General features: G+C 53.9%; 1 protein-coding gene across 1 annotated transcript; it reads right to left on the bottom strand.

The window, feature by feature from the left end:
* Positions 1 to 20,285: 20,285 nt before the first annotated feature.
* On the bottom strand, positions 20,286 to 21,599 carry IUM83_13066 (putative secreted RxLR effector protein; the record flags this gene model as incomplete). The annotated part of the gene is made up of 1 exon (XM_067937724.1): positions 20,286 to 21,599. The coding sequence occupies one exon, from the start codon at positions 21,597 to 21,599 to the stop codon at positions 20,286 to 20,288; it is 1,314 nt and encodes a 437-aa protein (XP_067795799.1).
* Between the last annotated feature and the right edge of the window lie 3,583 nt (positions 21,600 to 25,182).

The raw sequence follows: 25,182 nt of genomic DNA on the forward strand, positions 1-25,182 counted from the left end.
GCCTGGAAAGCACTTCGTGCACTGAAAGCCCTCGGGCACAGCGCACGGCACATTTGCCTCCTCCGCAGCAACATGAAGTTGCTCCAGCTTTCCACGCTTCGAGTACGTCTCGAAGCGATCACGCGCTTGCTTAATCCGATCACGGTAAGCACTCGGCCTCTTGTTGAAGTTCTCAACAAAGGCGTTCCAGCTTTGACAAAGTGCCTGCCATTCGGGCACTTTGCTGCGAGAAGATGTCTTCTTGCTTTGAAACCATCGGAGCTCATGAAAGCGTCCGATGTAGTAATCGCGCCTTTGATGCGTTTCCGCATCAAAGTGCAGCTCGGCAGCTACAGCGTCATCTTTGATGGCGCTGCATACGTATAGCGGCACCTCATTCGGAGGTACCGAGTTCCCATACCGGTCCGTGATCTCGGACGCGGACGGTATCCATGGATCGCGCGCTGCAGGCACAGCGCGCGGAGAGCCTTGAGCTTTAACATCACGCGCTGCAGCAGCAGCGCGCGGAGTACTGAGAGCCCCAGCCGAAGCGAGTGGGGTATCACTCTCAGTACGCGAACGCTTCGAACTCGAAGCGTCCGATTCGTCCCCTTCACGCGGACGAACGTTCTTAGCGTGAGGGTCGAGTGATTCGCTCGACACTGAGTCTTTACGCTTTGAGGGCGAGTCCTCCTCGCCATCCATATCTTCATCGTCGTCGTCGAAGTCGACGACGTCGCCGTACTTCGCCTTCTGGCGTTCGAAGTAGTCGTCGATGGAGAGATGACTCCCCATCGACTTTGCGGACTTCTTCTGAGGCGCGCTCATCGTTGAATGAGCGCGGATTTTCTTCTCATTACGCGGAGAATTGACGAATGGTCAATTCCAAAAGATTGACGTGCGGGGACCCCGCGCGTCTAACCTTAAGGGGGGGATGGTGTAACGGGGTTACACGCACAAGTGGCTGCAAGCCACTTGTGAATTTAACAGATAGGTTATCTGTTAAACGTTTTGGATACTTCCTCACATTGGTGTAAGACACACCGATGGATACATTGAAGTGGACCACCACAGTGAGTGGTCCACACATACTAAAAGATCCTATTGGTAGAAAGCAGCATCTTTCTACCAATCAGAGAACATACATATTAGCGGGGCTCTGACAGCCAGCCGCTGCCAACCCTTTCATAGATGATAAACAGTTTTTAGCAGATTTTAGAGGAAGATCAATTTACAAACAATACAGTTCTCATTTTACCTAATCTAAGTCACTTGGAATCCTTTTGTTACTTAACTTATATTTGTGTATTCAAATATAATTAACCTAAGTAATTACTAAGTACTTACGCTTCCTCATACACGTTGCGCAACGTGTAAGCTAAAGTAGTGAGTCAAGTTAGACCCACTACACCTGGTAGCACTTTGTAGTCCGCCCAACGACCGACTGCTTGACGTTCGTACGCGGTGTACGAACGCGGAGCCGAGAACCACATGAGCACGGAGGTGCCCATGGAAACTCAACACGCCTGCAACGCATGTTGCACGCGCTGACTGCCCCCACCTGTCTGACCCAGAGTGGGAGGCCCTCAACGACTGTCAACAGTCATTGGAGAAGCGGCGATAGCTACAATGCTGCGTACGCTATCGCCGACGGAGCAACATGGTGTTGCTCTGGGCTTCATCATGAAGGAGCAGCGTGATGCTGCTTCCTCAGTGACGGCGTCGTCAGGGACGACACCGCGTGCTCAACCATTAAAGTTGAGCGTAAGTAATTACGTGGGAAGAGGGCGAGCCTCTCCTCCGATGGCTTGTCGAACTCGACACAGCCATAGCGGCTCGACGCATCGTCGACCCGCTGTCGAAGGTCGCGTTCGCCATGTCCTGCCTTGGCGGACGCGCAAGGAGTTGGGCGTATGGACGCCGACTCTCCGATCCTACGTGCTTCAGCACGTACGAAGTGTTCAAAGAGGAGCTCAAACAAGCGTTTGAGCCCCCGCAAACGAGTTCCGGTCGAGGGCGGAGTTCCTCGACCTACAGCAGGGTAAGCATGACGTCCATGCTTACGCGCAGCGCGCACGATATTTGGTATCAAATATCGTGACTAACCAATTGACGAGGCGACCAAGGTCGTCACGTTCATGAAGGGCTTAGAGATGGGCCTGTGAAGACCTATCTCTTCCGAGAGTACCGAGTACTCTCGAAGCTGCAATCACCCTTGCCACGCAAGAAGAGTTTAGCCTGCGGCAGGCTAAACTCCATGTAAACGTACCGAGGCCGCAACCGCGCCCGGTAGCGAGACGGGAGGTCCGGAGCCAATGGACCTCTCGAACGCAACAACCGCTGGTTACCAGCAGCTGGGAGGCAACGTGCGATGCTTCCGTTGCGGAAGGATCGGTCACTTTGCACGGGAGTGCACAGCTCCCATGCCCCCTGGAGGTGGCCGTCGTGGCGATGCTAGGCATCGCCGCGGACCAACAAAAAACGCGAACATCCAGTAGGCGCGGGGCGCCCTACTGGTAATGCAGTCGCGCGTGCCGACAACGGGCACGCGACACTGAGACTGCAGCCCCAGTGAGACCAGCTCTCACTGCAAGGAACAAGATGACAGGTCGAACCTAGTCATCTTGAAGGTTTACTCGAAGAGAGTGAGTGACTCTCTTCGAGCTTTGGTAGATTCAGGCGCGTCGAACAACTTTGTTCGACTACGAAGCCTGTCGAGACTTGACTTCGAGGAGGTAGATACACCTCGAAGTCTTCTGGAGGTACGACTGGCAACAGGTGCCATCGTGAAGACCGAGAAGCGCGTCGTGAACGTGCGCTTCTTGTACAAACAACGAGTGTTTGTCGAACACTTTATCGTCCTGGACCTGGACGATAAGTTCGACGTGGTAATGGGCATGCCGTGGCTTGCACGGCATGATCCGGTGATAGACTGGAAGAAGCGCACGCTCGTGCGCTTCGGACGCGAAAACGGAACAGAGAGCGATGGCCCTGTTACCGCAGCGCGCGCACCAGCAGGTGCGCGCGGCTCTCAATCGAGACAGCGCTTTATGCTGCTGTCCCGGAATGCCAAGAAGTGCGCGAGGGCGCGCACAAGTGAACCCACGTCGGCAATGCTGCCGACGTCGGAAGAAAAAAGATGTGTTGGTTCCGGGAACCAACACCCACGTTCAAGCGTGTAAGGGACAGTCCCTGACCCGAAGCGGTCAGGTCGACGACGACGCGTCGGCTCCGGGAGCCGACGCACCCTCGGTCAAGAGGGGCTCCGCCAATGATTGGCGTCGAGGTGACGAAGGCGTGTCAACTCCGGGAGTTGACGCTGCAAACAGTGCGGACGGTTGCAAACGTACCGCACTGACGCAATTGCATGCTGTCGTGCAGCCGGGCTGCACGACGAAGCGCTCATGCGATCAAGCCGGGCTTGATATCGCGCGCCCGCAGACAGGGTCTGCCGGCGAAGGACATTACCGTGCAGCCGGGCTGCACGAAAGAAAAAACAGTCAAGCCAGGCTTGATACCGCGCGCCCGCGGACAGGGTCCGCCGGCGAACGACTGTCCACGGCCGGGCCTGGACAAGAAGAACAACTGTGCGGAGCCGGGCTCCGCACAACAAGAAGACGGCGCAAGCGGAGAACGCTGCGCAAGTCTCGGTCCGGGACCGAGACGCAACAAGAAACAGTCTGCTGGGCAGACTGCGGCGGTGACGCCGAATGTCAAGACGCTAAGCGTCTTGACGCGCACCGATACTGGATTCCAGTATCGTGACATGGAACTCGCTAGTCCTCCGACGACGGCGTCGGAGTTGACTTCGCTTCCAGCCATGAGCTGGAAGCGCTTCACGCGCGACTTGCACGATGGACGCATCGAGCAGGTCTACGTTCTTTCGGACAGCGAAAGAACGGAGAGCGAAACGAAGAGCTGAGCAGCTCTTCATGGGAAGTACCACTGAGAGCGAAGACGCTCTCAGTGCGAAGACGAAGCGAGAGCGCTTCGAGGAACAAGGTTGGGACTCGCTGAAGTCGAGTCCCTATTACGAATTGTTGAGGGAGTACAAAGACGTACTCCCGGAAGACATTCCTGCGGAGCTTCCGCAGGATAAGGGCATTCAGCACGAGATTGATCTCGTGCCGGGCACGAAAGTACTGTGTCACGCGGCAGTGGCCACTGCCGCGAGAGCAAGTGAAAGCGATCGACGACTTCTTTGAAAGTCGTCGTAAAAACAGAGACAAGTGCGGGAATCAAAGTCCCCGCACAGTGCTCCGACGTTCTGTGTCAAGAAGCCACAGGGCGGATGGCGCATCGTTCATGCCTACAACAAGCTGAACGATGCGACGGTACCGGCGCAGACGCCGATACCACGAAAAGATGTTATCATCGATTCGATGGCCGGGAGCACCGTTTACAGTGCTCTCGACTTGCGAGATGGATTTTATCAAATCCTAATGCGTGAGAGCGATATCCCTCTCACGGCAGTGAGCACGCCAAGCGGCATGCTCTGGGAATGGCTAGTAATGCCACAGGGGCTTAAGAATGCCCTGCGACTTTCAACAGGTGCGTGACGCACTTGTTGCGCTCGGTGCGCGACTTCGCACCGAGCTACTTCGATGATGTATTCATCCACAGCCGGGCTGTGGACGGGAAGACCGACGTAGAGATGCACAGGGTGCATCTCCGGAAGCTACTTGAGCTTATGCGAAAGCATAAGCTCTACGCGAACCTGAAGAAGTGTATCTTCGGGGCGAGCGAGATACCCGTCCTCGGGTGTCTCGTAGGGAAGAATGGTGTTCGCCCTGACCCGGAAAAGGTCAGAGTGATAAATGAATGGCCAACGCCTTCAAGTGTCAAGGAACTGAGGCAGTTCCTTGGCTTGGCCACGTACTTGTGCAAGTACGTGGAGGACTATGCGGGCAAGATCCGCCCACTGTCACAGCTTCTTAAGAAAGAAGCTGTGTGGAATTGGACACCCGATTGCCAAAGGCATTCGATGCAGTCAAGCGGGGCTTGACTGAGGCGCCGATCCTGGCAGTGGCCGACCAAGATCGCCCATTTCACGTAGTGTGTGACGCATCCGATTTCGCGATCGGATGCGCGTTAGCAGCACGATCACGAGAGCCGTGATCGTGTCGTCTACCAATCGCGTCAGCTGAAGCCAGCTGAGCGCAACTATCCGGTGCATGACAAGGAACTCCTTGCCATGAAGTATGCACTCGCAAAGTTCCGAGTGTACTTGCTTGGGAGTAGACCATTTGTGGTCTACACCGACCATGCTTCACTGCGCACCGCAGTGAAGTCGCCACATTTCACAAAGAATGGCGAGATGGCTCTCATTCTTTGCGGAGTATAACTTCCGGGTCGAATACAAACCCGGAAGATTGAACGTGGTGGCCGACGCGTTATCACGTCGGCCGGACTATGCAGAAGCTGTTGACGTCAATGCCATTGACGCCATGCGATCGAGCAAACCCACATCATCTCTGTTGGATGATGTGAAGGCCGCGTACGCGCACGACGCGGACGCGAAGCTCTTGCTGGCCTATGGCACAGCGCCTTCTGACAAGTCCCGTCAGAAGCTGCCCAAGCACCTTCGAGCGCGTGCACACCGCTTTCGTGTGCACGACGGACTGCTACTCTACAACGCAGTCGACGACAACGCGGATCGCGTTGTCGTGCCGAATGACCATGACCTGCGACTCAGGATCATGTACGAGTATCATGATGCCCCGACTGCGGGACATCTCGGACGTGAGAAGACATACATCCTTCTCACGCGCGTCTTCTACTGGCACCACCAGTACAAGTGGGTGCGCAAGTACATCCGTGCTTGCGAGGTATGCCAACGCGTAAAGCCTGCGCCATTCGCGCAGGCTCCACTGCAATCACTACCGACTCCGTCGGAGTGTTGGAAGTCCATGTCTTTGGACTTCATCTTTGGTCTTCCCCCGGACAGCGGAGGGAATACCGGTGTTGTGGTCTTCGTTGACCGCTTCAGCAAGATGGTACATGTTACTGCGGTGCCGGCAGAAGTGACCGCGAAGCAGACGGCCCGTCTGTTCGTCGACATGGTGTTCAAACACCATGGCATGCCGACCGACATCGTGTCGGACAGAGACCCGCGCTTCACAGCGCATCTGTGGCAAGAAGTGTTTACACTTCTTGGGAGCCAGCTTTCCATGTCGACTGCGGATCATCCGCAGACGGACGGTCAAACCGAGCGCGTGAATCGCGTGCTCGTCGATATGTTGAAGAGCTACGCTCACTCGTTCCAATACTGGAGCGAGTGCTTATCGATGGCAGAGTTTGCCATCAATAACTCAGTGCATGCCTCGACCGGGCATACACCGTTCTACGTGAATGCCATGCGCCATCCACGCCTCCCGAGTTTACTCGGAGTGATGGCTCCCACTTTAAGTGGGGGAGGATCTACGACTGCAATACAGCAGCCGCAGAAAACTGCTGACACTTGCACAGTGTCAGCTGCAACAATGGACAGACCACATGAGTCTGCGCAGGGCGCAGACTCCTCCAAAAGCAAGGACAAAGACCACGGGTCTGCGCAGAGCGCAGACACCGCAAAGAACCACGCAGAGGCCGGGCCTCTAGCGGAGAGCGAGCTGAATGACTTCAGCTCGGATGCAATCAACTTCATACAAAAAGACAAGCCGTAATTCGGTTTGTCCAAGAAGCAATAGCAGCTTCTGTTGATAAACAGAAGCTGAACGCAGATAATGTGGGCAGAGGCAACACAAATGAATTCAAAGTTGGTTCATTGGTCTTGCTAGCTACACAAAACCTGCCTAAACATGCCGTTTCGGACTTCGGAGCAAGCATGCTTGCTCCGCGCTTCATCGGGCCGTTCACGGTGTTGGCACGGCACGGCAACGCATACACGCTAGACATACCGTCTAGCATGCGCCTCCATCCGACCTTTTACGTCGGACGGCTGAGGCCATACCTGCAGCACGAGACATCTAGCTCGGCTGACCCGAAAGCCTCGGCAGGAGCCGAGGCAGAAGCGAGACTTGGCCTCGGCGACGAGCAGCCTCTCCTCCAGCGCGCGGACGCGCTGGAGCAACCCTCATCTGGGTCCCCAGCTCGACCTGGATATTCGAGGCGGTCTGCGAGACCGCCGCGACTTGGGCCTTCTGGTTCGCCAGCTCCTGCTTCAGGGCGGCGAACTCAGCGCCTACAAACGCTCCACGGCGGTCACCCGGTCGTGGAGAGGCGCATACTGATCAGCCCGGGCTGATCATACCCGGGCGTGTTCCCACCCCGCCACCGCCGATCCGTGACGCCCGCGGCTCAACCCGCTGGATTGTTGAGCGGATTGTTGACCATAGTATCCCGAAAACGAACCCTCAAGGGGCTCGTTTTCGTATTCGTTGGAGAGGATTTCCTCCCCATCGAGATACATGGGAGCCGCGGAATGTCTTGCTGGAGGACGTTCCGGAAATGGTGAGGGCGTACGAAGAGCAGTACGCGCTGGCGCAGCGGAAGTAACACGAGCGCTGCGATCATCGCTAGCGCCCGAACCCTCACGTGCTAAGAACTTAGCACGGAGCTCTTTGAGACTCTCGGGCACACGAAACGACGTGTACCCGTTCAGGTCGCGGTCGCTCAAGCGGACCGCGCCTGGGAAGCACTTCGTGCACTGAAAGCCCTCGGGCACAGCGCACGGCACATTTGCCTCCTCAGCAGCAACATGAAGTTGCTCCAGCTTTCCACGCTTCGAGTACGTCTCGAAGCGATCACGCGCTTGCTTAATCCGATCACGGTAAGCACTCGGCCTCTTGTTGAAGTTCTCAACAAAGGCGTTCCAGCTTTGACAAAGTGCCTGCCATTCGGGCACTTTGCTGCGAGAAGATGTCTTCTTGCTTTGAAACCATCGGAGCTCATGAAAGCGTCCGATGTAGTAATCGCGCCTTTGATGCGTTTCCGCATCAAAGTGCAGCTCGGCAGCTACAGCGTCATCTTTGATGGCGCTGCATACGTACAGCGGCACCTCATTCGGAGGTACCGAGTTCCCATACCGGTCCGTGATCTCGGACGCGGACGGTATCCATGGATCGCGCGCTGCAGGCACAGCGCGCGGAGAGCCTTGAGCTTTAACATCACGCGCTGCAGCAGCAGCGCGCGGAGTACTGAGAGCCCCAGCCGAAGCGAGTGGGGTATCACTCTCAGTACGCGAACGCTTCGAACTCGAAGCGTCCGATTCGTCCCCTTCACGCGGACGAACGTTCTTAGCGTGAGGGTCGAGTGATTCGCTCGACACTGAGTCTTTACGCTTTGAGGGCGAGTCCTCCTCGCCCTCCATGTCTTCATCGTCGTCGTCGAAGTCGACGACGTCACCATACTTCGCCTTCTGGCGTTCGAAGTAGTCGTCGATGGAGAGATGACTCCCCATCGACTTTGCGGACTTCTTCTGAGGCGCGCTCATCGTTGAATGAGCGCGGATTTTCTCTCATACGCGGAGAATTGACGAATGGTCAATTCCAAAGATTGACGTGCGGGGACCCCGCGCGTCTAACCTATAAGGGGGATGGTGTAACGGGGTTACACGCACAAGTGGCTGCAAGCCACTTGTGAATTAACAGATAGGTTATCTGTTAAACGTTTTGGATACTTCCTCACATTGGTGTAAGACACACCGATGGATACATTGAAGTGGACCACCACAGTGAGTGGTCCACACATACCAAAGATCCTATTGGTAGAAAGCAGCATCTTTCTACCAATCAGAGACATGCATATTAGCGGGGCTCTGACAGCCAGCCGCTGCCAACCCTTTCATAGATGATAAACAGTTTTAGCAGATTTTTGAGGAAGATCAATTTACAAACAATACAGTTCTCATTTTACCTAATCTAAGTCACTTGGAATCCTTTTGTTACTTAACTTATATTTGTGTATTCAAATATAATTAACCTAAGTAATTACTAAGTACTTACGCTTCCTCATACACGTTGCGCAACGTGTAAGCTAAAGTAGTGAGTCAAGTTAGACCCACTACACTGCTCCTTCATGATGAACCCCAGAGCAACACCATGTTTGTAGTGGGTCTAACTTGACTCACTACTTTAGCTTACACGTTGCGCAACGCGAGGTAAAATGAGAACCGTATTGTTTGTAAATTGATCTTCAAAATCTGGCATCTATGAAAGGGTTGGCTGTCAGAGCCCGCTAATATGTATCTGATTGCAGAAAGATGCTGCTTTCACCAATAGATCTTTAGTATGTGGCTCACTATGGTGGTCCACTTCAATGCATCCATCGGTGTGACGTGTAACCCCGTTACAAGCAGCGTGATGCTGCTTCCTCAGTGACGGCGTCGTCAGGGACGACACCGCGTGCTCAACCATTAAAGTTGAGCGTAAGTAATTACGTGGGAAGAGAGGGCGAGCCTCTCCTCCGATGGCTTGTCGAACTCGACACAGCCATAGCGGCTCGACGCATCGTCGACCCGCTGTCGAAGGTCGCGTTCGCCATGTCCTGCCTTGGCGGACGCGCAAGGAGTTGGGCGTATGGACGCCGACTCTCCGATCCTACGTGCTTCAGCACGTACGAAGTGTTCAAAGAGGAGCTCAAACAAGCGTTTGAGCCCCCGCAAAACGAGTTCCGGTCGAGGGCGGAGTTCCTCGACCTTCAGCAGGGTAAGCATGACGTCCATGCTTACGCGCAGCGCGCACGATATTTGGTATCAAATATCGTGACTAACCCGATTGACGAGGCGACCAAGGTCGTCACGTTCATGAAGGGGCTTAGAGATGGGCCTGTGAAGACCTATCTCTTCCGAGAGTACCCGAGTACTCTCGAAGCTGCAATCACCCTTGCCACGCAAGAAGAGTTTAGCCTGCGGCAGGCTAAACTCCATGTAAACGTACCGAGGCCGCAACCGCGCCCGGTAGCGAGGACGGGAGGTCCGGAGCCAATGGACCTCTCGAACGCAACAACCGCTGGTTACCAGCAGCTGGGAGGCAACGTGCGATGCTTCCGTTGCGGAAGGATCGGTCACTTTGCACGGGAGTGCACAGCTCCCATGCCCCCTGGAGGTGGCCGTCGTGGCGACGCTAGGCATCGCCGCGGACCAACAAAAAACGCGAACATCCAGTAGGCGCGGGGCGCCCTACTGGTAATGCAGTCGCGCGTGCCGACATCGGGCACGCGACACTGAGGACTGCAGCCCCCAGTGAGACCAGCTCTCACTGCAAGAAACAAAATGACAGGCCGAACCTAGTCATCTTGAAGGTTTACTCGAAGAGAGCGAGTGACTCTCTTCGAGCTTTGGTAGATTCAGGCGCGTCGAACAACTTTGTTCGACTACGAAGCCTGTCGAGACTTGACTTCGAGGAGGTAGATACACCTCGAAGTCTTCTGGAGGTACGACTGGCCATAGGGGCCATCGTAGAGACCGAGAAGCGCGTCGTGAACGTGCGCTTCTCGTACAAACAACAAGTGTTTGTCGAACACTTTATCGTCCTGGACCTGGACGATAAGTTCGACGTGGTAATGGGCATGCCGTGGCTTGCACGGCATGATCCGGTGATAGACTGGAAGAAGCGCACGCTCGTGCGCTTCGGACGCGAAAGCGGAACAGAGAGCGATGGCCCTGTTACCGCAGCGCGCGCACCAGCAGGTGCGCGCGGCTCACCAGTCGAGACAGCGCTTTATGCTGCTGTCCCGGAATGCCCAAGAAGTGCGCGAGGGCGCGCACAAGTGAGACCCACGTCGGCAATGCTGCCGACGTCGGAAGAAAAAGATGTGTTGATTCCAGGAACCAACACCCACGTTCAAGCGTGTAAGGGACAGTCCCTGACCCGAAGCGGTCAGGTCGACGACGACGCGTCGGCTCCGGGAGCCGACGCACCCTCGGTCAAGAGGGGCTCCGCCAATGATTGGCGTCGAGGTGACGAAGGCGTGTCAACTCCGGGAGTTGACGCTGCAAACAGTGCGGGCGGTTGCAAACGTACCGCACTGACGCAATTTGCATGCTGTCGTGCAGCCGGGCTGCACGACGAAGCGCCATGCGATCAAGCCGGGCTTGATATCGCGCGCCCGCAGACAGGGTCTGCCGGCGAAGGGACACATTACCGTGCAGCCGGGCTGCACGAAAGAAAAAGCGGTCAAGCCAGGCTTGATACCGCGCGCCCGCGGACAGGGTCCGCCGGCGAACGACTGTCCACGGCCGGGCCTGGACAAGAAGAACAACTGTGCGGAGCCGGGCTCCGCACAACAAGAAGACGGCGCAAGCGGAGAACGCTGCGCAAGTCTCGGTCCGGGACCGAGACGCAACAAGAGCAGTCTGCTGGGCAGACTGCGGCGGTGACGCCGAATGTCAAGACGCTAAGCGTCTTGACGCGCACCGATACTGGATTCCAGTATCGTGACATGGAACTCGCTAGTCCTCCGACGACGGCGTCGGAGTTGACTTCGCTTCCAGCCATGAGCTGGAAGCGCTTCACGCGCGACTTGCACGATGGACGCATCGAGCAGAGTCTGCGTTCTTCGGACAGCGAAAGAACGGAGAGCGAGAGCGAAGAGCTGAGGCAGCTCTTCATGGGAAGTACCACTGAGAGTGAAGATACTCTCAGTGCGAAGACGAAGCGAGAGCGCTTCGAGGAACAAGGTTGGGACTCGCTGAAGTCGAGTCCCTATTACGAATTGTTGAGGGAGTACAAAGACGTACTCCCGGAAGACATTCCTGCGGAGCTTCCGCAGGATAAGGGCATTCAGCACGAGATTGATCTCGTGCCGGGCACGAAGTACTGTGTCACGCGGCAGTGGCCACTGCCGCGAGAGCAAGTGAAAGCGATCGACGACTTCTTTGAAAGTCGTCGTAAAGCAGGACAAGTGCGGGAATCAAAGTCCCCGCACAGTACTCCGACGTTCTGTGTCAAGAAGCCACAGGGCGGATGGCGTATCGTTCATGCTTACAACAAGCTGAACGATGCGACGGTGCCGACGCAGACACCGATACCGCGAAAAGATGTTATCATCGATTCGATGGCCGGGAGCACCGTTTACAGTGCTCTCGACTTGCGAGATGGGTTTTATCAAATCCTAATGCGTGAGAGCGATACCCCTCTCACGGCAGTGAGCACGCCAAGCGGCATGCTCTGGGAATGGCTAGTGATGCCACAGGGGCTTAAGAATGCCCCTGCGACTTTCAACAGGTGCGTGACGCACTTGTTGCGCTCGGTGCGCGACTTCGCACCGAGCTACTTCGATGATGTATTCATCCACAGCCGGGCTGTGGACGGGAAGACCGACGTAGAGATGCACAGGGTGCATCTCCGGAAGCTACTTGAGCTTATGCGAAAGCATAAGCTCTACGCGAACCTGAAGAAGTGTATCTTCGGGGCGAGCGAGATACCCGTCCTCGGGTGTCTCGTAGGGAAGAATGGTGTTCGCCCTGACCCGGAAAAGGTCAGAGTGATAAATGAATGGCCAACGCCTTCAAGTGTCAAGGAACTGAGGCAGTTCCTTGGCTTGGCCACGTACTTGTGCAAGTACGTGGAGGACTATGCGGGCAAGATCCGCCCGCTGTCACAGCTTCTTAAGAAAGAAGCTGTGTGGAATTGGACACCCGATTGCCAAAAGGCATTCGATGCAGTAAAGCGGGGCTTGACTGAGGCGCCGATCCTGGCAGTGGCCGACCAAGATCGCCCATTCCACGTCGTATGTGACGCATCCGACTTCGCGATCGGATGCGCGTTGATGCAGCACGATCACGAGGGCCGTGATCGTGTCGTCTACTACCAATCGCGTCAGCTGAAGCCAGCTGAGCGCAACTATCCGGTGCATGACAAGGAACCCCTTGCCATGAAATACGCACTCGCAAAGTTCCGAGTGTATTTACTTGGAAGTAGACCGTTTGTGGTCTACACCGACCATGCATCACTGCGCACTGCAGTGAAGTCTCCACACATATCACAAAGAATGGCGAGATGGCTCTCATTCTTTGCGGAATATAACTTCCGGGTCGAATACAAACCCGGAAGATTGAATGTGGTGGCCGACGCGTTATCACGTCGGCCGGACTACGCGGAAGCTGCTGACGTCAATGCCATTGACGCCATGCGATTGAGCACATCCACATCGTCTCTGTTGGATGATGTGAAGGCCGCGTACGCGCACGACGCGGACGCGAAGCTCTTGCTGGCCTATGGCACAGCGCCTTCTGACAAGTCCCGTCAGAAGCTGCCCAAGCACCTTCGAGCGCGTGCACACCGCTTTCGTGTGCACGACGGGCTACTGCTTTACACCGCAGTCGACGACAACGCGGATCGCGTTGTCGTGCCGAATGACCATGACCTGCGACTCAGGATCATGTACGAGTATCATGATGCCCCGACTGCGGGACATCTCGGACGTGAGAAGACATACATCCTTCTCACGCGCGTCTTCTACTGGCACCACCAGTACAAGTGGGTGCGCAAGTACATCCGTGCTTGCGAGGTATGCCAACGCGTAAAGCCTGCGCCATTCGCGCAGGCTCCACTGCAATCACTACCGACTCCGTCGGAGTGTTGGAAGTCCATGTCTTTGGACTTCATCTTTGGTCTTCCCCCGGACAGCGGAGGGAATACCGGTGTTGTGGTCTTCGTTGACCGCTTCAGCAAGATGGTACATGTTACTGCGGTGCCGGCAGAAGTGACCGCGAAGCAGACGGCCCGTCTGTTCGTCGACATGGTGTTCAAACACCATGGCATGCCGACCGACATCGTGTCGGACAGAGACCCGCGCTTCACAGCGCATCTGTGGCAAGAAGTGTTTACACTTCTTGGGAGCCAGCTTTCCATGTCGACTGCGGATCATCCGCAGACGGACGGTCAAACCGAGTGCGTGAATCGCGTGCTGGTCGATATGTTGAAGAGCTACGCTCACTCGTTCCAATACTGGAGCGAGTGCTTATCGATGGCAGAGTTTGCCATCAACAACTCAGTGCATGCCTCGACCGGGCATACACCGTTCTACGTGAATGCCATGCGCCATCCACGTCTACCGAGCTTACTCGGAGTGGTGGCTCCCACTTTAACTGGGGGAGGATCTACGACTGCAACACAGCAGCCGCAGAAAACCGCTGACACTTGCACAGTGTCAGCTGCAACAACGAACAAAAGGCATGAGTCTGCGCAGGTCGCAGACTCCTCCAACAACAAGGACAAAGACCACGGGTCTGCGCAGGGCGCAGACACCGCGAAGAACCACGCAGAGGCCGGACCTCTAGCGGGGAGCGAGCTGAATGACTTCAGCTCGGATGCAATCAACTTCATCACCAAAAGACAAGCCGTAATCCGGTTTGTCCAGGATGCAATAGCAGCTGCTGTTGATCAACAGAAGCGGAACGCAGACAATGTGGGCAGAGGCAACACAAATGAATTCAAAGTTTGTTCATTGGTTTTGTGAGCTACTCAAAACCTGTTTAAACATGCAGTTTCGGATTTCGGAGCAAGTAAGATTGCTCCGCGCTTCATCGGGCCGTTCACTGTGTTGGCACGGCACGGCAACGCATACACGCTAGACATACCGTCTAGCATGCGCCTCCATCCGACCTTTTACGTCGGACGGCTGAAGCCATACCTGCAGCACGAGCCATCTAGCTCGGCTGACCCGAAGCCTCGGCAGGAGCCGAGGCAGAAGCGGAGGACTTGGCCTCGGCGACGAGCAGCCTCTCCTCCAGCGCGCGGACGCGCTGGAGCAACCCCTTCATCTGGGTCCCCAGCTCGACCCGGATATTCGAGGCGGTCTGCGAGACCGCCGCGACTTGGGCCTTCTGGTTCGCCAGCTCCTGTTTCAGGGCGGCGAACTCAGTGCCCTGCAGACGCTCCACGACGGTCACCCGGTCGTGGAGAGGCGCATACTGATCAGCCCGGGGCTGATCATACCCGGGGCGTGTTCCCACCCCCGCCACCGCCGATCCGTGACGCCCGCGGCTCAACCCGCTGGATTGTTGAGCGGATTGTTGACCATAGTATCCCGAAAACGAACCCTCAAGGGGCTCGTTTTCGTATTCGTTGGAGAGGATTTCCTCCCCATCGAGATACATGGGAGCCGCGGAACGTCTTGCTGGAGGACGTTCCGGAAATGGTGAGGGCGTACGAAGAGCAGTACGCGCTGGCGCAGCGGAAGTAACACGAGCGCTGCGATCATCGCTAGCGCCCGAACCCTCACGTGCTAAGAACTTAGCACGGAGCTCTTGAGACTCTCGGGCACACGGAACGACGTGTACCCGTTCAGGTCGCGGTCGCTCAAGCGGACCGCGCCTGAAGCACTTCGTGCACTGAAAGCCCTCGGGCACAGCGCACGGCACATTTGCCTCCTCAGCAGCAACATGAAGTTGCTCCAGCTTTCCACGCTTCGAGTACGTCTCGAAGCGATCACGCGCTTGCTTAATCCGATCACGGTAAGCACTCGGCCTCTTGTTGAAGTTCTCAACAAAGGCGTTCCAGCTTTGACAAAGTGCCTGCCATTCGGGCACTTTGCTACGAGAAGATGTCTTCTTGCTTTGAAACCATCGGAGCTCATGAAAGCGTCCGATGTAGTAATCGCGCCTTTGATGCGTTTCCGCATCAAAGTGCAGCTCGGCAGCTACAGCGTCATCTTTGATGGCGCTGCATACGTACAGCGGCACCTCATTCGGAGGTACCGAGTTCCCATACCGGTCCGTGATCTCGGACGCGGACGGTATCCATGGATCGCGCGCTGCAGGCGCAGCGCGCGGAGAGCCTTGAGCTTTAACATCACGCGCTGCAGCAGCAGCGCGCGGAGTACTGAGAGCCCCAGCCGAAGCGAGTGGGGTATCACTCTCAGTACGCGTCCGATTCGTCCCCTTCACGCGGACGAACGTTCTTAGCGTGAGGGTCGAGTGATTCGCTCGACACTGAGTCTTTACGCTTTGAGGGCGAGTCCTCCTCGCCCTCCATGTCTTCATCGTCGTCGTCGAAGTCGACGACGTCGCCGTACTTCGCCTTCTGGCGTTCGAAGTAGTCGTCGATGGAGAGATGACTCCCCACCGACTTTGCGGACTTCTTCTGAGGCGCGCTCATCGTTGAATGAGCGCCGATTTCTTCTCCAAACGCGGAGAATTGACGAATGGTCAATTCCGAAGATTGACATGCGGGGACCCCGCGCGTCTAACCTTAAGGGGGGGATGGTGTAACGGGGTTACACGTACAAGTGGCTGCAAGCCACTTGTGAATTTAACAGATAGGTTATCTGTTAAACGTTTTGGATACTTCCTCACATTGGTGTAAGACACACCAATGGATACATTGAAGTGGACCACCACAGTGAGTGGTCCACACATACCCAAAGATCCTATTGGTAGAAAGCAGCATCTTTCTACCAATCAGAGACATGCATATTAGCGGGGCTCTGACAGCCAGCCGCTGCCAACCCTTTCATAGATGATAAACAGTTTTTAGCAGATTTTAGAGGAAGATCAATTTACAAACAATACAGTTCTCATTTTACCTAATCTAAGTCACTTGGAATCCTTTTGTTACTTAACTTATATTTGTGTATTCAAATATAATTAACCTAAGTAATTACTAAGTACTTACGCTTCCTCATACACGTTGCGCAACGTGTAAGCTAAAGTAGTGAGTCAAGTTAGACCCACTACATGACCAGTCGCCCATGGATCTGGGCCAGCGGGAGCCGCAGGATCTTGGCGTCATCCGGATTACACCTGATTTGTACCCAGAGTAATCAGTGTAATCAGGTGATGACAGACCAAGTCCGCCCAATCCCGGCCACAAGATCCTGGCGTAGTCAGGATATCACTGATTTGCACCCAGATGTAATCAGTGTAATCAAGTGATGACTGACCCAGACAGGCCAATGGAAGGACGCCAAGGCAGCGACGCGCATTCACGGGCGCCGCCAAGCCAGTAGCTTAGTGGGTGTCTCACCCTTGTTCAAGGTGTACCCAGGAGATGTTTACACCCTTACTTGATAGGCCCTTTGTATGTGCATGTGCATGATAATAATCAGAGTTTGTTTTGCACCGAAGACCGCAAGCGGCGGAGTTCGTCTTGCGCCAACGGGCGTGTTGCGTCACAGGGACCAATCTCTGCCCCCGGCGGCGCGCGCAAGGTCAAGTGGAGTCGCTGCGAGTGTTCTACGGTCAAGCTCAGCTAACTCCAAATAAATTCAAGTTCAACAACCAAGCCTTTTCGTGTTTCGGCCCGGTTTGCCTTCGTTGTTGTATTTCCAAACGCGGGACATTGGTTTTGTTGGTTTTTCGTGCTGGTTGGCTGGTTTCCTGGCGGTGCTTCATATTTTCGGGCGGAAGGTGCTCCGCTCTGAGGTTTCGGCAGAGCAACACCTGGGATAGTGGTTTCTGGGGTTGCTAGTGGTATCCGTGTGGCGCGAATAGTCTGGGATAGTGGTTCCCAGCTTCGCTGTGTCGCCTACATCAAGGCGTGGTGCGCGGAAGTCCCAGGGTACAGCGCGAGAACCCTGGATCAAGGCAGGCTCAGACCGAGCCAACTCTCGGGGCCACTCTGGTCTGAGGGGCGAATGAAGACCGTTGTGCGGCTCTCAGTCTGAGCCGCCGGAGGAAGTGTCGTGACTGGAAGCGATTCGAAGCCGGAGTCGCTGAGCAAGGAGGAGGCTGTTAAGGGCCAGAGTCCAAGGGCCTGAGAAGAGAAGTGTACTAAGTGTGTGTGGAGTGAACGTGTTTATATTCAAGAAAACGGGGCACAGCGGACTCAGCACGTGCGTACAAGGGCCTTCCAAGCAAGGAGCAAGCTTCGTCTGGGGGCATCTGGGAACTGTCGAGTTCGGAGGTAGCTGGTGTGGCCGACGCAAGTCTGGGCCCACAGCATAGCCTTAGGAAGAACCAAGTCAAGGGATGCAAGAGTGAGGAACACACGCCTCACCCAGCTTGGGATCTGAGATCTAATCTCAGATTCTGAGTTGAGTAGTCTGAGATCGAGGTCTAGACGCGAGGCTATTCCCTGATTTTGGAGCCCGCATCGCCACAGGTGGATCTGGTCTGATTCCTGGATCCAACCCAGATCTGGAGTTACGCGATGGATCTACAGCTGGGGCCTGGCGGAAGTAATCAAGGAACACGCAAGAAAGGTAGACAGGCCATGTAGAGTCGGTAGACAGTGATGGGAGGATAGGATCCATAGGGATGATAGGACTTTGGGATGGACCGCACTTAACGGTGATCAGACCTGAATTTGCTTTGGACATCGCAAGACCTCCCTCCCAAGCCTGGATCCGGGAACTACATTGGCCCGACACGGCGTAGAGAGGTTAGCGGTAGGAGATCTAGTGTTGGTAATTAATTCTGAATAATATATTGGCCAGATCCAACCTCCTAGAGATCCATCCTGAGCCTAGATCCAAGATCCATCGAATTTATCTACTTGGCCGGCGGATCCACTCAGCTCTCACAACCCAAGACCCCGTCATAGGAGACGGGAAGTACGACAAAGGAAGACCTGCGAAGGCAAGAAAAGGCGCCGCAAGCACACCCAAGGCAACCCTTCGGCCGGATCCAGATCCAGGCCGCCAGATCCAAGTGCACCGGCATTGGATCTGGAGTATATACCGTGAGCAGAGTGAGGATTTCCGCACTGCTCCACCCGGATCCCCGCGTCTCGCCAAGACATTCCTTCTCCACCGCTTGGACTCTTCGGAAGACACCAGAGGAGCAAGATCCAGCCCTACCGACGGGTACACAAGGTGATAAGTTCAGCACAGATCACGGATCATCGGGGGACCCCTCCGTTAGTCGTTGTCCGGGCGCTGTTGGGAAGTTGGATCTAGCGATCTCCCAGATTTCGCGGATCCCGCTACACCACAATGTGTCCCGCAATCCTGGCAGGTAATCATAGCACTTTTCCACTGATCGATTTCTCGGTTGTTGCAGACTAATAGACAGATCAGACTGCACCAACAAACTGCATTTTCCTTCCTCTTTCCGTCTTAGCTGGTTTTGTTTGTATTGCAAAGCCGGAAGGCTACCTTTTCAGGCCATCTCCAAGTGTCCCATGACCCTGGCAGAGCGGATACAATATACAACCTGCGGTTGTGTCAAGGTGAGCGTTGTGCACCAGAGCTCGCAATCGGGTACCCGAACCCGGGTAAAATGCTTACCCGACCGGGTATACCCGAACTTTGGGTACCGTAAGGTGCAGGTACCCGAAATCATCCTCAGGTGGGTGCAGGTATACCCGAGTCTATACATAATGTTGTACTACAGTACATCCGCTTGCCTGCCTTTGCTATAGATACTGTATAGTCCGCTGTGCATTCCGACATCAAGCGCGGTATCAGAACGCAATTTCTCCACTGCGGGAACCGTAATGTGTAAATCGCGGAGTTCCCTCAAGCCATCGATGCTAGATGATATTCTGGTAGTGAGATCTAATAGCGATCTCATCGACTTGGAGTAGGTCAATTAAAGATGAACTCACAATATTTTGCACACTTTGTTTGAGTGGCTCTGTCTTTTGTCAGGGCCGAATAAGTTGGGTGCCCGAACTGCGGTGTCGGGCGGGTGCGGGTACCCGAGGTGAACTAAGAGATGCGATCGGGCGGGGCGGGTAACCCGAATATCGACATTTGCGAGCTCTGCTGTGCACTTCGATTCAAGTTGCCGCAACTTCTTCGTTATCCATCTACTTTGCGTATACCCGGGTCATCAGCTTAACTTAATAGCTATTATACCTCGTATATTATAATACTTCGAAGTAATTCCTGTTAAATAATTATCTGCTGTAGCGTTCGTACAAACACTGGTATAGCAAACGCTAGCGTTTGCAAATTGTTTGTTAGCGTCAAAACTACTAACGTGTTGGTGGAGTTAGTCGGATTTGACCTGTAGCTCTCTCTAGCCCACATGCACTTCTTGGGAGACATCTGAACATGCTTTTAGATCAAGTTCGCTGCACTTGGTACGGGTGCCTCTGATGGCTGCGCGCATCGTCCTCCATAATGGAGAGATAACTATGAGGCAGTTACTACTTTAAGTAATGGAATCGGACAAATAATTCGTAGCTAATATGGAGGCAATCCCAGGGCCTAACGCGTATGCAAACTACACTTACTTAGCTGGTTGTATATGGTACATGTTTGCGGAGTGCACTACAGGATCTTCATCACGAATACATTACGGTTCTCGAGGTTTGAAACACAATACAGTACGGATCTATTTGGTAGTGCTTCCGTATCTCACGGGCTGAATGAGGAAACCTTGCTCGTCGTACGTATTATGGTATGCTCGTCAAATGGCAGTGTTCGGACTCCAGCTTCAGTACTTTCTTGTAGATGACGGCCGGGGTCTTGGTTTAGGACGTCCAGTGCTTGAACGAAGGAGAGCTCTGCAGACTCATCCGGTCCTTGAACGAAGGAGCCCTCTGCAGACTCTTCGCGAGCTGCTTGGTCTCCGGGTTTTGAGAGCTCTGCAGACTCATCCAGTCCTTGAACGAAGGAGCCCTCTGCAGACTCTTCGCGAGCTGCTTAGTCTCCGGGTTTTTCATGGCCGCTTGAATCATTGTCGCCAGCTTCTCCTCGCCGAAGACCTTGGTGAACGTCTGGATCATCGTCGTCTCTGCGAACGAATACCGCTGGTTGAACGCCGTCAGATAATCGGTCCACATTTTCAACAGTGGATTCGTGAAGATGTTATCTCCGGCCTCGTTAAGTTTAAGGCGCTCGAAAATGTTGATTGGGTGATCTGGACCAGCCAGCCACTTCGTCACTACCTCGTCCTTAAACTTCGTTGCCTGGGGACCGTCATCTAATTTACCCAAAAACGTTGCCATAGCTGGGTGGTATGGTTTGTCCAGCAAGCTCGTCAACATCTCGTCCTTAAACTTCGTGGCGCTGAGACTGTCATCCAATGTACCCACAATCTTAACGATACCCGTTCCTCCGTAGGTCTCCGTGAAGGTTTCCAACTGAGTCATCGTCTTCTTGGGGTTCTTTTCGTTGTAAGCTTTCAGGTAGTTCAACCACGTAGCATACTGAGGACTATCAAAGAGCCCATCTGTAACCTTATCCAGCTTCTGCGTCTGCATTACCTTGACTGGAGTGTCATTTTCCCTCGACCAACGACTAAGTTGCGCTGCCTCAAGTGATGCGGCGAGTTCCTTGGTGTTTGGATTCTTCATTGCCTCAGCCATCTTCTGCGAGAAGACATCACCGCCTAGGTTGACCGTAATTGCCGCGGCGAGAGCCTCCTCGGGGTATTTATGATCGGTCATCTTCACGTATCTATCCAACAACTGGAACTCCTTACTCGCGAGAAGATTGCCTTCCACCTTGCCCACCTCCAGTGCCTTGAAGGCGTCGTCCAGGCGCGTTCCTTCCTTCTTTAAGCCGTTGAGCAGATTCATCACGTGCATGTTGTCGCTGATATCGTCTATTTTCTTCATCACGCCGCTGACCATGTCATCAAAGAGGTTGATACCAAAGGCCGCTCTCTCTTCACCCTCTTCAGCGTCAATAGTCGTGTGTGTTCTCAGATGCCGTTTAGGTGAGGAAGCGTCCAGGTCAGTGAGGCCGCGGACCACAACTGGGGAGGACGCCGTCGAGGTCGAGGTGGTGCCAGCGCTGGCAACGAAGATCGCGACCGCCAATGCAATGTAGTGAACACGCATGGGATAAGACTTCGCTACGGCTGTGGGGGCTTGAGCCGTTGTTGAGAAGTGAGTGCTACCGGAATCCACTGTCATTGACTAAAATGTTCGGTCGCTGGGGATTTAGAAACAGATCGTTTGCAGATCATTTCTGCGCTGGGATTTAGGAAACAGGTGTTGTGTCGTTGGAGATATCGGCTCGCTGTACAGTACAAACCGCTGTACAGTGCGCGTCAAAATTATAGGACCACCCTGTGCGGCCTCATAACTCAATCAGTTTTTATCATTTTGAGGTGGGGTTTCGACACAAGTAGTGGAAGACGCTGAGAAAGACCTGTTATTCTCTAACACTAGCGTTTTTGCATTTTATGCTTCGTACAAGGCGATAGAGTGCTGACCACCTCCTTTTTCTGGCCGCTGAGCAGAGCCCATGATTACCTCAGCGCGCGGTAAGCGCGCTGTGGTAATCATTGTACAGTACCATTACAATAAGCTAAACGGAAAATGTACAGTCCATGTTTTCAGTCGGAGGGGGTGAAACGACTTTCGAATCTAGCAAGAAGCTCAAGCTAAGTCGACCCCCGTGGCATTTAAGAGCCACGAACAACCCGCAGTCAGCCCCATGGTCCTGGCTGGTGCTACGAATCCCTGCTCAACGCTGGGTCGGTCTTAAGCGGGCTTTAACGACCGATAGATCTACGTTTGGCAGCAGTAGTTCACCTTGACCCATAGGATTTGTAGCGGATTTGCAGACGATGACACCCGTCCCACAAGCCAAACATGTTTGGACATATTTCACCATCTTTGGCCATATTTGGGGTTTCTTACTTGTTTTCAGTATGCTTCTTTCCCTAACCGTGTTTGCAAACATGGGAGCCTAAGATGGATGTCCAAATAGAGGGGGGGGGGGTCAGAATTAGCAAATGATGCATAAAGTATGACCACTTGAGCGCCCATGAAATGACCAAACCTTTTCCAAAATATCACCCCAGTCAGATAATTTCTGACTGGGGTATTATGATATGGCCGGTCATTTTCTATCTGACAATCACTCTCCACAAGTCGCGTCTCCCACCCCACGCAGCTCACAGCGGATCGTCAAAAAAAAAAAAGGGGGGGGGCAGGAGTCGCGCGACTACATCGCGTCCTTCTTCCACGCGCTGGCGACGGCGGGCGCCGAGTCCAGCGGCGGCTTCGGCGATATCCGGCGGGCTCAACGAGCAGGTGCACCTCGCGCTCCAGGACAACGGCCGCTACGAGCTCGTGGCGGACCAGTTGGACGCCATCTTCAAGCGCCTGTTGGCACCCGCGCCCCGCGCGCAGCTAAACGGTGTCAATGAACTGACTCGTGCAGCTTGTGTTCGTTGTAGGCACGAGCTGCTAAGCTGCTAAGTCTAGGCCGATGGCAGCTTGGCCATCAACTGTTTGCTGCAGGTCGTCGACGCGATCAAGCTAGCGCCTCTGCAGGCCACGCTTTGCCGCTCCGCATCTGGGGAGGCGCACAAAGTGGAGAGGAAGCGGATGCCTGGATCCAGCGACGCGAGCAAAATGTTATGGCCCATGCAGAAGACCGGCGTGGTATCCACCACCTTCGAGCCGTTCCCACAGCACAGCTATCGAACGGCAGCAATTAATCCCCGAAATGCATTAGATAGGGCTCTAGCAGTAGATCGTGAACTTGATCATGCATTATTATGCTTTGCAATGCGTTTGTCGTTTTCACCTAGTGTTTTGCCCGAATTATAATATCTGGCGCCCGATATAAAAACAGATGGCCACTAACTCGACCAAGTTATTTTCACCAGCCTCGATATCGATCTCGATTTACGCTATCTGTGGTCGAATTGCCGATCCAAAAACGCAATTCGGGCTGATTTATTTTAAATCGCGATGGCTGTGTACGGATTATAATGCCGTGCTATATATATATATATAATATGCAATTGGACACTTACATCTGGACACTTGACGAGTGGTCGGCAGATCGCGCTGCCGATCTGTCGAAGTACCGCAGTTTCCGAAAACCTTCATCGTGCACAAGTGCAGCATGCACTCTCCCGACTACCGTTGACGAGCTGTTTTTCTTATGCATGTGTATGGAATCTGTATGCAGTATGTTAGCGATATATTTTGGCCTAACGTGCGAACACTGCAACGTTGGTACAAGTTGTTTTTGACCGATGGTGTGGTTGATGAAGGAGATCGAACTAACCGCTCGTCGCGTTGGCCGAGTGCCGTGGTCACCCGTGTTCGAAAGTACGTGAAAGCCCACCCTACATTTTATTTAGAGGAGCTACAGCGGTTCATACGAAACGCTTTTCCTAAAGTAAAATGGTAGCGTAATATCAACATGTGGTCTTACATGGCGGGGAGCTGCTCGCGCCACAGAGAAGCGGAAAGCCCAGTGTTGCAGGAGCCGCTCGTGCACTCACAGACGAAGCTAACGAGCCGTTAAACACGTCCAACAGAGCCGTACCGGAGTAGCAGTAGCCGGCGACGTTACCTCGGTGTCCTGAGAACCAACGATGCGCCCGTTATGTTAAGTAGGAAGAGGTGGTGCGACTTACCTAAGCCTGGAGGTCGATTTGAGACCCCTCCAAACAAAATGACGCTTATCTACATTTGATTCATTTTGTAACCAGCCATATCACGTTAGAGCCCGATATTTTGTGGTCATTTTGAGCTATCGGTTGCCCAAAAATACGTAGTGGAAGTATTTGTAATGGCCAGTCGAAAACGTATCTCCAGAGAAAATTAAAAGAGCAAAATATTTTTTTTGGTTTTTTATTCTTGGACAACTATGCTGCTTCAATGGACGAACTTTTGGCCTCCAACACATTTTATAAGCCCCGCAAAATTTGATTTTTGCACTAAGTGTCATTTTGATTCACTGAACCAAAATGACACTTAGCGTCTCGTAGTCACCATCGTCAACCACAGAAGCAATAGGCGAACTCCCCGACCAGTCACTGCCTTCATCGGCGCTCAACACGTCGTCCGAGCTAGAGGAGGCGACTGCAGAGTCCGCATCATCGACTGACGGTGCACGGGCGCCCACGCTGGAAGCTGGCTTCTCCCGCCTTCCCTCCATCTAATCTTGGACTGCGTGAGCTCCAGTCAAGTATTTTATCGGTCATAAAAACTAAAAAGCCCATTTCTCCGATATTCATTTAAGTGCGAACATGAATGGCACATCTTTAAACGCCGATATCTCGAAAACGTCAAAATGTAGATAAGCGTCAATTTGTTTGGCGGGATCTCATTTACTACCGTCTCGGATTTTTATGTCTTCGAATTATTTTATCTCAGAGATCGATCTAAGCCCTAAATCCGAGCGACAAAATATCTTCAAACCACAATATGATTTACCTTACATGTATTGCGTTGGGTTTTATTGTGGTTTGAAGATATTTTGTCGCTCGGATTTAGGTCTTAGATCGATCTCTGAGATAAAATAATTCGAAGACATAAAAATGCGAGACGGTAGTAAATCGACCTCCAGGCGTAGGTAAGTCGCACCACCTCTTCCTACTTAACATAACGGGCGCATCGTTGGTTCTCAGGACACCGAGGTAACGTCGCCGGCTACTGCTACTCCGGTACG

This window comes from Phytophthora cinnamomi, assembly GCF_018691715.1.
Source record: "Phytophthora cinnamomi strain GKB4 chromosome Unknown Contig19, whole genome shotgun sequence".
In the NCBI taxonomy this organism is placed as follows: Eukaryota; Oomycota; class Peronosporomycetes; order Peronosporales; family Peronosporaceae; genus Phytophthora; species Phytophthora cinnamomi.